The following is a 13,554-nucleotide window of genomic DNA, read 5'->3' as shown; positions in this document are numbered from 1 at the left end:
GCTGGGGCGCACGAGTCCCAGTCGGCCGTCCCGCCCTCCCGGGTCAGCGAGACCAATGGACGCCTGGGCCCACGCGGCAGCGACAGCGGCGATTGGAGAGCTGGGCATGAAAGGGGCGCCGCCTTTTTATAGGGCTCTGAGGGCGGGGGCGCAGTGCAGCCCCCGGCAGTGTCGCGGCGCGCTGGCCCCACGTCTCGCCTGCTGGGCCGCGCCAGCCCCGCGCCCGCCGGCCAGCGCATGGCCCCGGGGTCGCTCGGCATGAACCCTGCTGGGCTCAGGACGTACAGCGGGGACCGTGCGGGGCCCGGCCCGTTGCCCTTCAGCGTCAAGTCGCTGCTGCAGGCAGAACACTGGCTGGGCGCGGAGCCCGCGGAACCCCGGGAGGAGAGGCCGCGGGGCGCCGCGGAACCCCGGGCCTGGGTCCCGGCGGCCGCCCCCTTGTCCTCCCCACGTAAGTGCCCTGTCGCACGGTTCTGGGCTGCGAGAGGAGCCCGCCCGGCCCGGGCTCGGAGGACTAGGGCGGGAAGGACGCTGTCTCTCGTAACTTTGGAAAGTAATTAGCCACTAACGCGCCGGCCTGGGCGCAGAGAAAGAAACCAGCCCACACGACCCCACCCGACCCCTCCCGCGCGCGCGCGAACCCCACGGCGGCTCCCCGGCCCCACGCCAAACAGGCTTCTGCTCTACCCTGGGGCGGAGCTCGCAACCCAAGACCCGGGGCTTCTTGTCTCGGAGTCTCTCTGGCCGAGCACCCCTTTTGCCGTCACTCCCCGCGATGGTTGACTTCTGCTTGGCCTCTGCGCTCACCGCTCAGTTCTTGCGGCGGCTTCCCGCCCAAGTTTTTCGCTTCTCCAAGTGGGCAGAGTTCCCCTCCTCCCGAGGGACGCAGGGCCACCGATCTGGGGAGCAGAGCCCGAGTCCACAACGGCCCCCCTCTCCGCGCGCCGTCTCCCCGGTGCCTCGCTTCTATTACCCCGGAGGTTTGGGGGGATCTTGTCTCAACTGAGGTCCGCCGTCTCAGCCAGGACACGCATCCGGAGCCGTCCTTGGCGCGCACTGCTGGCGTCTGAGCGCACGCGTTGTGCTTTCTCTCCCCCTAGGCGCCCCCAGCCCTCCACCCTGCACCCTCAGGAAACACAAGAACAACCGCAAGCCGCGGACGCCCTTCACCACCGCGCAGCTGCTGGCGCTGGAGGGCAAGTTCCGCCAGAAGCAGTACCTGTCCATCGCGGAGCGCGCCGAGTTCTCCAGCAGCCTGAGCCTCTCCGAGACGCAGGTCAAGATCTGGTTTCAGAACCGCCGGGCCAAGGCCAAGCGACTGCAGGAGGCCGAGCTGGAGAAGCTGAAGCTGGCGGCCAAGCCGCTGCTGCCCTCGTTCGCCCTGCCCTTCCCGTTGGGCGCCCACCTTCACGGCTCCCCGGCTGTGTACGGCAGCGCGGCGGGCTCCCTGCCGCAGGTGCGGGGACTCCTCGCCGCGCCCGTGGCCGCCTACGGCATGTATTACCTGTCCTAGGGCTGCGAGGCCGTGGGCCCTGGGGGTCCGCTGGGGAGGAAGGGCACGCGCGGTGGGGGGGGTGTTGTCTTCCGCCACCGGGGCCACCCCTTCCCAGGGCCGGAGACGGGTCCCCGCGGGCGAGCGGCGCCCCGGCCGGGTCCTTGCTCCTGATGCGCAGCGGGCGTCTCGGGGTTCTCTTGTCTCGTTTTTCAGGTTTTTGTTTTTGTTGTTGTTAATACTGTGTTAAACTGGATGCCTCAAGACTATCTGTGGGTATCTTACGGATATTTAAAAACTGTTTTTAAAAAGTTATGTTAGTGCAAACTTTCCTGAAAGACAGTGAACCTAGTTTTATAGTGTCCTCGAAATGGACAAAATAGGGCTTTCCAATGTATACAAAGCAGCCAATAAAGTATTCTGAGGTTTACTCTGTGGACCTGTCTCGGTAACCGCGGCGGCTCGGAAGCACTTAGTAGATTGTTTCTGGCTGCGGCGGCAGGAAACTGATTCGGAACAAAGAAACGACAGGAACAGTTTGGTGCCGGAACTGCTAAAGAGAAACTTACCAACTACTTTCACTAACTAGGTTTCTCAGCGTTGTGAGCGAGTGGAAACTTTCACGCTTATTTTAAGGAATTTTTCCCGCGTTCATTTATTTATTTAGTTATTTTACTAGAGAACGTCCGGGAGCCTGAGGCGCAGTGCTCTCTCTCTGGGATCATGTGCGTGAGGGTGCGTGTGGTGAGTGTGCGCGGGGCGTCCACGCGTGGGCCCGGCGGCCTCGGAACCGCGGCCTCGTGGAGCGCGGACCGCACCGCGGGCCTGGCGCGGTCGCTTGGCTTCCGCGGGGACAGAGCTGGAGCGGGACAGCGGTCGGCGTTGTCCGGCGGAAAGAGAAGGAATGGCCGCACGCCCACAGCGGGACCAGCGGCGCCGGCGGCCAGCTACGTCCTGCCGACTCGCCGGGGTCGCCGGTGGCCGGGGACCTGCTGCTCACCCTTCCGCTGCCTCCTGACAACGTGCTGACATGACTTAGGAATCTTGCGCCCAGGCGCCAAGACAGAGGACGGTCCGACCCGCTTCCCTCTCCGAGGGTCTGCCCTGCCGCCCCCAATGCTCCGACTCAGGGCTGGGGCCGTGGCGGGCGATCTTGGGGTTAGCTCACCTCCCCTCCCTCACCCGCCGGGCCGGAGGGGGCACCTGGGCGGCAGACCGCCTCTGCCGCGTGGGCGTAGGGACACGCAGTGACCACGCGAGAGGCCAATTCCCGTCTCTCCCTGTAATGACTGCAGGGCTGGGGTCCTGCCGCCTAAGAGGGGAAGCACTGACTTTTACCGGGCAGGCAGCGGAGGTGCCGCCCACGGGAAGCAAGGATAATACTGCGTTAATTTGCATGTCGGAGCCATCATTCTCCCTCGGTTTCCTGGAAAAATGCAAACTCAGGATGAATTTGAAAGAGAAACTAACGCAGTTCTTGAAGTGCAGCTGCTGAGAACGAAGGCCTGGGGATGGGCAGGGGGAGGAGGCCAGATGCGTCCAGTCCCTCCTGGGGTGTGGGCCAGCGAGTCCTGAGCCTGTGCTGCTTAAGCTCAGAACCCAGCCCCAGTCACGATTTTCAAGGGGCCAGACCCGTCCGTGGTCTGGAAAGTGCCAGAGAAGGCAGGTGGGGGCCACTGCACCAAGGGAGCTGCACGAGGGGCCCAGGGGCCCTGAGAGCGACCACCCGCCTTCTGTGTGTGCCCAGGCACCTGCAGGACCACATTTGCGGCTTTTTAAGGCCCGTCAATACTTTGATCCTCTTCACACCCGAGAGCGCTGGACAGCCCGGGGCTGGCGGAGGAATCGGCTGCATCAATTTGCTACGGGTCTGCATAACCGGTTCTGACCAAGACACCTCCCCAGGGAGCCTCTCCTCTCAGGACCCCACGGAGCAGCTCGACCATCCTTTGTCTGACTCAAGGCTTGGCACCCAGACCACTGGAGGGTGAGCGAGGCTCTGTGGAGGCCCAGAGCCCACCAGCTGGGTGCCCTTGCTGGGAAAGGCGGAAGCAAACTTATCAAGACCAAGACTTTTCCATTGTTCTAGACCAGGCTCCCGCCCAGGGCAGGAGCATTGTGGACTTCTACTGCCTGTCCACCTTCTCATAGACAACTCGAGCCCCTGAATGCCCTGGGCCAGGTCCTGGGGCCGGGGGACACTGCTGGCCATCTCCTCAGCCTCTGTGTCTCCAAGGCCTTGAGGCTGCCCAGCTGGCCGGAGCCAACGCGGGAGGACTCACCCATCAGGACCCTGCATGGAGGGGTCCGAGCTCCAGAGTCCTGCTCCCCGCAACCCCGCTGGTTCCCAGTCACCTGCCTCATGCCCGGCTGCTGGATTTGGAGACAGAAGCCCTGCCCTTGGGAGACCACCTGGACAGGGGGACAGGAGAGCAGTTCAGGGCAGAACATGCCTCTCTGGAGGTGCAGGGGCCACCTGATCTGGGGACAAGGAGTGGGCCAAGTTATGCAAAAGTGTGGACTGTGGTGACCCCGGTAGTGCCAGAGTGGGGAAGGTGGGACTAAGGAGGACCCTAGACTGTGACCCACCCAGCAAGCCCGGGTCTCAGGAAGACTGCCCTGAGGCTCCCACGTCAGGGTCACCTCTGGTTCCTGGGTGGGGATCAGGCTGGACCCCAGGGTCCCTTCCTGGCACCCAGTCAGCTCTATGGTCCCTGCTGGCCCCCAAACCAACCTTGCCTACTGTGTGTCTGGGGGTGCTGCTCTTGGCTCACCCCAGGCATGGACCCCAGGCTGCAGGTCTTGCGCCTGTGGACCACTCAGAGGGTTGGGCCAGGTCAGTTCTGCTTCAGTACTTCTGGGGGAGGGACTCCCGCAATCTGACCATAGGTCTTGAACGATCATAAAGAAGCAGTTGCCGGGAGGGTAGAGGCCGTCTCATGGGACTCCTAAAAGTAAACACTGGGTGCTTCTTAAGCTGGGTTGTGGGGCTGTGGTATCTACTGTCCTTGCCAGAACGTGTGATTTTATTTTTATAAATTTATTTATTATTTTTGGCTGCATTGGGTCCTCGTTGCTGCGCGCGGCTTTCTCTAGTTGCGGTGCGCAGGGGCTACTCTTCGTTGCGGTGCGCAGGCTTCTTATTGCGGTGGCTTCTCTTGTTGCAGAGCACGGGCTCTAGGCGTGCAGGCTTCAGTAGTTGTGGCTCGCGGGCTCAGTAGTTGTGGCTTGCAGGCTCTAGAGCGCAGGCTCAGTAGTTGTGGCGCACAGGCTTAGTTGCTCCACGGCATGTGGGATCTTCCCAGACCAGGGCTCGAACCCGTGTCCCCTGCATTGGCAGGCAGATTCCTAACCACTGCGCCACCAGGGAAGCCCAGACGTGTGATTTTACATTTGCTTTTGTGCGTTTAAAACATTTCATAACAAGAAAACACTACTTAGGCAGTACTTCCTCCCAACAGACTGTAAAGGTAAAATGATTGGCATGTTAAGAAAAATGCCATTTCTGCATCGCCAGAGATGCCATGCTTCATGGACACAGCCAGGGGCAGGCAAAGGGCAGGGTTCTCTGCTGGCCTTGCTCGTCCCAAATCTGTGCACGCCCTCAGGAAGTATTTCTTTTTTTTTTTTTTAAATTAATTAATTTATTTATTATTTATTTTTATTTTTGGCTGTGTGGGTCTTCATTTCTGTGCGAGGGCCTTCTCCAGTTGCGGCGAGCAGTGGCCACTCTCCATCGCGGTGCGCAGGACTCTCACCGTCACGGCCTCTCCTGTTGAGGAGCACAGGCTCCAGATGCGCAGGCCCAGCAGTTGTGGCCCACGGGCCCAGTTGCTCCGCAGCATGTGGGATCCTCCCAGACCAGGGCTCGAACCCGTGTCCCCTGCATCGGCAGGCAGACTCTCAACCACTACGCCACCAGGGAAGCCCAGGAAGTATTTCTGAATCACTGTACTGCACTGTGTTTCCCTGGTGTGATAATGCATAATGCTATCCAGATGGCCTGAAGCTCTGGTACTTTCATTTGACTTTTAAAAAAGTGTTGCCTCATTAACTAAATATACATAGTTTTTGCTATTTCTGATATTCCATACATTATGCTGTATTTCCATTGATTAGACCATTAAGAAAAATAACCATATAGCAAATTAACCAACATGGCCATGATGATAAGATGCTAAATTTCAGAGGCAGTAAAATGTGGGCAGGAAATGTCTCAGCATGTTATGAAGCACGTGTTTTTAAAAACCACACCAAACAGCTGCATTGTTCCTGTACGCATCCAAGGGGTGTTACCGTTCTTCCAGGTTGACTTTGAAAATCTGTAGAACGAGGAGCCATGTACTCACCCCTACCCTCGGCGAGCCCCTGTTTCCACAACTTGGGGCGGAGAATGCTGCACTCAGAGGCCCAGAGGCAGCACCCCCGGACCCTGCAGAAGGCTGGGGAGGCCTCAGGGGCCAGAGAGGATTGCGTTCCTACCTGTGTAAGCAATTGTTTGGGTTTTCTGTTAAATGGAACTGAAACAAAGCACAGTGGTACCCATCTCTTACCTCTTTCTCCTGTCTTACTGGGCTGGCTAGAGCCTGCAGTGTGAGTGTGGCTAGAAGTTTCCAGAAGGAGCATTTTGTCTTATTCTTGCTTTTTAAAGGAAATACTTTTAACATTTCACCATAAGCATGATAGGTGCAGGGGGGTTTTCAAAATACCTTTTCCAGGTGACCTACATTTCCTTCTGCAACTAGTTAATAGGACGTTTTATCATCAGTGAGTGTTGTACTTTACCAAATGCTTTTTCTGAATATATTGAGATGATCAGTTGATTCCCCCATTCAATCTGTTAATGTGGTAAATTACAGTGGAAAGTTCGAGTTCTCCATATTCTTTCCAACACTTGCTATTATCTGACGTTTTGATTCCAGCCAGCCTAGTGGGTGTGAAGTCTCAGGCTTTAATTTGTGTTTCCCTGATGGCTAGAGATACTGACTATCTTCTCATGTGCTCACTGGCCATTTATATATCTTCTTCAGAGAAACATCTATTTAAGTCCTTTGCCCATTTTTTAGTTGGGTTGTCTTTTGTGTTGAGTTGTAGGAATTCTTTATACATTCAGGATATTAAATCCTCATCAGATACAGGATTTGCAAATATTTTCTTCCATTATGTGGGTTGTCTTTCCACTTTCTTGATTGTGTCATTTGAAGCACAAACTATTTTAATTTTGATGAAATACAATTTATCTATTTTTAATTTTGTCACTCATGCTTTTGGTGTCATACCTAAGAATCCTTTGCCAAATCCAAGATCATTAAGATTCACTCTATGTTTTTTTCCTAAGTGTTTTATAGTTTCGTCTCCTACATTTAGGTCCTTGATGCACTTTGAAATAATTTTTGAATATTTTGTGAGGTAAGGGTCCAACTTGATTCCTTCTCGTGTGGTTATCCAGTTATCCCACACCATTTGTTGAAAAGACTACTCTTTCCCCATTGGATAGTCTTTTTATGCTGTCAAATATCACTTGACTATAGGGGTATGCGTTTATTTCTGGACCCTCAGTTCTATTCCATTGATCTATATATCTATCCCCCTGCCAGTACCACAGTGTCTTGACTACCGTTGCTTTGTAGTAAGTTTTGAAACCTTCTTTTGTTCTTCTTTCAAGAATGTTTAGGCTCTTCTGGGTTCCTTGCAGTTCCATATTAGAATTAGGTTGTCGGGCTTCCTTGGTGGCGCAGTGGTTGAGAGTCCGCCTGCTGATGCAGCGGACGCGGGTTCGTGCCCCGGTCCGGGAAGATCCCGCATGCCACGGAGCGACTGGTCCCGTGAGCCATGGCCGCCGAGCCTGCGCGTCCGGAGCCTGTGCTCCGCAACGGGAGAGGCCACAACAGTGAGAGGCCCGTGTACCGCAAAAAAAAAAAAAAAAAAAAAGAATTAGGTTGTCAGTTTCCACAAGGACGTCCACTGGGATTCTGATAGAGATTGCATCGAATCTGTAGATAAGGGACTGTTTCAGGAAATATTGACATTTTAACAATGTTAAGTCTTCCAGTCATGAGCGTGAGATGTTTTTCCAATTATTTAGATCCTCTTTAATTTCTTTGAACAATGTTCTATAGCTTTCAGGGTATAAGTTTTGCATTTTTTTGTTAAATTTATTCCTAAGCATTTTGTACTTTTTAATACTATTGCAATTGGAATTGTTTTCTTAAGTCCATTTTTGGATTGTTCATTGCAAGGGTATAGAAAGATAATTGATTTTGTACATTGATCTTTTATCCTGCAACCTTGCTGAGTTCTTTTATCAGTTTTTATCATTTTTCAGTGAGCTCCTTAGCATTTTCTACATACAATATCATGTCATCTGTGAATAGAAATAGTTTACTTCTTCCTTTACAATCTGGATGCTCTTCCTTTCTTTCTTTCTTTCCTTTCTTTCATTCTTTTCTTTTTCTTTTTTGCCTAATTACTCTGGCCAGAGCCTCCAGTACAATGTTGGATACAAGTGGCCAGACAGGTATCCTTGCCTTGTTTCTGAAAGCATCCAGTCTTTCACCATTGAGTATGATGTGAGCTGTGGGGTTACCATAGATGCCATTATCAGATTAAAGAAGCTCCCTTCTATCCTTTGTTGGATTTTGTCAAATGACTTTTCTGCATCAGTTGAGATGATCGTGTGGTTTTTGTTTTTTATTCTATTGATATGATACATTACACTAAATGTTTTTCTTTTTTTTTTTTTTTTGGCCAAACTTTATTTATTTATTTATTTATTTATTTATTTTTGCGGTACGCGGGCCTCTCACTGTTGTGGCCTCTCCCGTTGCGGAGCACAGGCTCCAGACGCGCAGGCTCAGCGGCCATGGCTCACGGGCCCAGCAGCTCCGCGGCATGTGGGATCTTCCCGGACCGGGGCATGAACCCGTGTCCCCTGCATTGGCAGGCGGACTCTCAACCACTGCGCCACCTGGGAAGCCCCACTAAATGTTTTTCTGATGTTAAAAACCAACCTAGCATTCCTGGGATAAATCCCACTTAGTCATGGTGTATAATCCCTTTTTTTTTTTTTTTTTTTTTTTTTTTTTGCGGTATGCGGGCCTCTCACTGTTGTGGCCTCTCCCGTTGCGGAGCACAGGCTCCGGACGCGCAGGCCCAGCGGCCATGGCTCACGGGCCCAGCCGCTCCGCGGCATATGGGATCCTCCCAGACCGGGGCACGAACCCGTATCCCCTGCATCGGCAGGCGGACTCTCAACCACTGCGCCACCAGGGAGGCCCTATAATCCCTTTTTAAAAAAAAAATATTTACTTATTTATTTGGTTGCACCGGGTCTTAGTTGCAGCAGGTGGGCTCCTCTTAGTTGCGGCTCACAGGCTCCTTAGTTTCGGCAAGTGGGCTCCTTAGTTGTGGCATGTGAACTCTTAGTTGCGGCATGTGGGATCTAGTTCCCTGACCAGGGATCGAACCTGGGTCCCCTGCATTGGGAGCATGGAGTCTTAACCACTGCACCACCAGGGAAGTCCCATGGTGTATAATTCTTTTTATATGTTGCTGGATTTGGTTTGCTAAAGTTTGTTGAGGATTTTTGCATCATAGTCACAAGAGATATTGGACTGTGCCTTCCTTGTGATGTCTTTGGTTCTGGTAACACACTAATACTGGACTATAAAAGGAGTTGGAAAGTGTTCCCTCCTCTTCCGTTTTTAGGAAGTTTTTGAAAATTTTGTATTAATTCTTCTTTAACTATTTGGTAGAATTGGTGAAACTATCTGGTCCTGAACTTGTCTTTAGGGGTAGTTTTGTGTGTGTGCGTGTTTTTTTAACTAAGTTAATCTTTTCAGCTGTTATAGGTCTATTCAGATTGTCTGTTTCTTCTCGAGTCAGTTTTATGACTCTGTGTCTTTCTAGAAATGTGCCCATTTCATCTAAGTTATCTAATTTGTTGGGATACAATTGTTTCATAATATTCCTTCATAGTCTTTTTTTTTACATCTTTATTGGAGTATAATTGCTTTACAATGGTGTGTTAGTTTCTGCTTTATAACAAAGTGAATCAGTTATACATATACATATGTTCCCATATCTCTTCCCTCTTGTGTCTCCCTCCATAGTCTTTTTTATATCTGTATGGTATGTGGTGATGCCTCCACTTTCATTCTGATTACTGGATGTAGGATTCTTGACAATTTTTTTTTTTCTTTTTGGCTGTGCCTCAAGGCACATGGGATCTTAGTTCCCCAACCAGGGATGACCCATGCTCCCTGCATTGGAAGTGTGGAGTCTTAACCACGGAACTGCCAGGGAAGTCCCCTTGACAGTTTTTTAATAGCATAAGAGCACTTTGAATATGTTATCTCACTTCTTTCTGGCGTTTGTTATGTCTGATGAGAAGTCAGCTGCTACTTTTATTATGATGTGTCTGGACTCCCTTTGCATTTATCCTACTTGGAATTCATTGAGATTCCTGGATGTATAGGTTATTTGTTTTTCAATAAATTTGGGAAGCTTTCAGCCATTATTTCTTCAAGTTTTTTTGCTCTTCTCTCTGTCTTCTCCCCCTGGTACTCCCATTACATGCATGTTGGTGGTATCTCAAGTTCCACTGAGGCTCTCCTCATGTTCCTTCATTATTTTTTCTCAATGTTTTTTGGCTTACGTAATCTCAATCAATCTATCTTCAAACTCATTATTCTTTCTTCTGCTAGTTCAGCTCTACTGTTGGGTCCCTTTAGTGAGTTTTTAGAATTTTTCAGTTTTTGTACTTTTCAACTCCAGAATTTCCATTTTGTTCTCTTTAAAAAAATATTTTCTATCTCTTTATCCATAGTCCCTATTAGATGAGACATTGTCATCAACCCTTCTTTTCATTCTTTAATCATAGTTTCCTTTAGTCCTGTGAACATGTTTATAACATGCTTATAATGGCTACTTTGAAGACTTTTCTCCCCCTCCCCACCCCGGTTTTCTTATCACTTGTTTCCCTCCTGTGAACCAGCCTGTACCTTGACCCTCCTCCTGAGTGCCCACCACTACCTCACTGTTCTTGAGAACTTCGGCTTGAACTTCTCCACAGTCTGTTGCAAACAGAGTCAGTTCCTTTGGGAAGAAATTGGGAGTGATCTGTTTTTCCGACTTGCTCATCACACCCCCCCGTCCCCCCAATCTCTGCGCCGTGGCTCTGGAACTGAGGTGAGGACAAGGGAAGACTTCTCTCTGTGTGACACCCCTGCTCCAGGAGCTCCACGGGAGGGGCACCAGCCTGGTGTCCTCTCAGCCGCCTCTCCTGGTGAGGACCACTGCCCCACAGCCAGGGAAGGTGACCAGGGCCTCAGCACCCTCAGTGGTGCCAAGGTAGAGCCTCCGCTCCAAGAGCTGGGCTGGGCAGGAGGGAGCCCCTGCTCTCAACCAGCCTCACCCGCACTTAGCCTCAGCAGCAGGCACTGGGCAAATAGAAACACCTAGGCCTGCTGCTCAGGGAAGGAAGCCCTTCCACACGGAGCCAGGGGACAGGAAGTCTTGTGTTCTCAACTGTAGCCTCCGGCGCACGGTCCCTGCATCCCCGAGCTGAGTGGGGAGGAGGGAGTGGTCTTGGGTCAGGTACACCACTCTCCTTTCTTACCAAATTTTCATAGAGTTTCTTGGATAGATGCTTCTCTATTTGCTGTTTGCCTGTAGGACCATTCCCAGAGGTTGTAGGTATTGTTGTTTTTGTTCTTGTTATAGTTTTCACCAGTTTCATTGGGAATGGGTTGTGGAGCGCCTCACACTGCCTTCATGTAAGTTAACCCACAGGTAGTCTTGGTTTGGTCTTTTCAGTTTATTTGAACCTGGATCTCACTAAGGTCCACACACTGCCGTTGACTGGTGTGTGTCTTAGGGATTTGGTGTCTGGGTCTTGCTCCTTGCGTCCTGGTTGTGGCTCACGTGTTCTGTGTCTGGAAGCTTGACCAGGGCCCCGGTGCCTCTGTGCCCGCCTCACATCTCTCAGGCCACCTGAGAAATGAGCAACAACTCCTCCCAAGATGCCTGGGCCTGCCGACAGCATCTCCCACCGGCCGCTCTGAGGCTCCCCGCCCTGCGGCTTCTCTGACCACACTGACCCTTCACACCGCAGACCTGGAAGCGTGAGGGAGTTCATGGCCGTGGGGACGCCGGTGGACGAATCCTCTGCTCTCGGGTCTCCAGTGGGACGGAGCCTCAACTGCCCACAGTGGGGACCACTCCAATAATGCCCCCCTAGGGTGGGCTTTCCCTCTTCCCTTGTTTCACCCTCTCAGCCCCCCACTCCTGTCCCTCAGGATCATCTCTCAAAATAAACCACCTCCATGCAACCCCTTACCTCAGGCTCTGCCTTGATGTTTTGGCAAGACTATGCAATAGGTTGTGTGGTGAACGTCTATCAGGAAACAGCCAGTGTCTGGTTCACCCTTTTTGTTATGTCCGCAGACGCTGACATCAACCTCGTTACCCAGAGGTGTAGTTCTTTCAGAAAAGGTAGCGGAAGTCCTTGACTTTCCCTTGATTTACCAGTTTTCAAAAGATGTCAATTCCTGATATCCTCCCAAAGGTAGTCAATGAGGTTTCGTTTTTAAAGAATGATTATGAACTCATGGATTTAAGTATATTTCATGTGCTTCATTCAATTGTAGTTATTGATCTCAGCACCACTCAAGCTGGCCTGTTCTTGGCCAGCAGGACCTTTTTAAGGTGGCTCCTGACTCCCAGCTTGGCATTCCTCAATAACTTCCTTGATTTCAAAAAACTAGTCCAGGCTTTCAGTAAAGTTATTGATTTAATAAATATGGTATATACATTATGGGTTTATAGCAATACTTCTAATTCAAATTCAGGACTATGGGGGTTTTATTAACTTCAATGATCCTAAACCTGTAACTTCTTTTTCCCAAGCCAAAAAATTTCAGTTCTCAACACTACTCAGATCATTTGGTACTTGGGACATTTGAGTTGTTCTCAGTAATTGGCTATTAAAAATTTCACTGAATAGTGAAATACCTTTAGGGTAGATATTTTGAATTTTTGCCAATGTGAGTTCAGGATGTATCCCCAGAGGTAGGACTGCTAGGTCAAAGGGTAAGGGCAGAAGTGATTTTGTTAGGCATTGGTAAACTCCACTTCGTAGGTAGCTGCAGCATTCAGCATCCCACTGACAACGTGTGAGAGTATGAGATGCGTGTCCCCCCACCCCCTGCACAGGGTGTGCCATCAAACCTTTGGGTTTTGTCAACTGGATGTGTAAGAAAGGGTCTGTGTATTTTTATTTCTATTTCTCTTGCTATAAGTGAAATGAGGGGTCTGTTTCTGTTACCCAGATGTTCTATTTTGGCTAAGGTTGTGTAAAGACAACACAGAAAAGGCATTTGCGGAAAAGTGAATTGGGGGTGAAAACTCATACCTAATAATTTTTATTTATTTATTTTATAAATTTATTTTATTTAATTATTTTTGGCTGCGTTGGTCTTCATTGCTGCGCGTGGGCTTCCTCTAGTTGCAGCAAGCGGGGGCTACTGTGTGTTGCGGTGCGCGGGCTTCTCATTGCGGTGGCTTCTCTTGCTGCGGAGCATGGGCTCTAGGCGCGTGGGCTTCAGTAGCTGTGGCACGTGGGCTCAGTAGCTGTGGCTCCCGGGCTCTAGAGCTCAGGCTCAGTAGTTGCGGCGCATGGGCTTAGTTGCACTGTGGCATGTGGGATCTTCCCAGGCCAGGGCTCGAACCTGTGTCCCCTGCATTGGCAGGCGGATTTTTTTTTTTTTTTTTTTTTTTTTGCGGTATGTGGGCCTCTCACTGTTGTGGCCTCTCCCATTGCAGAGCACAGGCTCCGGACGCGCAGGCTCAGCGGCCATGGCTCACGGGCCTAGTCTCTCCACGGCATGTGGGATCTTCCCGGACCAGGGCACGAACCCATGTCCCATGCATCAGCAGGCAGACTCTCAACCACTGCGCCACCAGGGAAGCCCTGGCAGGTGGATTCTTAACCACTGTGCCGCCAGGGAAGACCTTTTATTTTATTTTAAATTTTATTTTATTTTTTTTGGCTGTATCGGGTC

General features: G+C 51.3%; 1 protein-coding gene across 1 annotated transcript; it reads left to right on the top strand.

Moving 5' to 3' along the window:
• Positions 1–237: 237 nt before the first annotated feature.
• On the top strand, positions 238–1,895 carry VENTX (VENT homeobox; the record flags this gene model as incomplete). Its single annotated transcript, XM_082610367.1, has 2 exons — positions 238–451; positions 1,101–1,895. 2 exons carry the CDS (start codon positions 238–240, stop codon positions 1,511–1,513), a joined length of 627 nt encoding a protein of 208 aa, XP_082466493.1. The 3' UTR covers positions 1,514–1,895.
• Positions 1,896–13,554: the final 11,659 nt, after the last annotated feature.

The sequence above is a fragment of the Mesoplodon mirus genome (genome assembly GCF_964341445.2).
Source record: "Mesoplodon mirus genome assembly, chromosome: 2".
NCBI classification, from domain to species: Eukaryota; Metazoa; Chordata; class Mammalia; order Artiodactyla; family Ziphiidae; genus Mesoplodon; species Mesoplodon mirus.
Note: the sequence above shows the minus strand (reverse complement) of the source record. Positions and strands in the feature narration are given on the sequence as shown.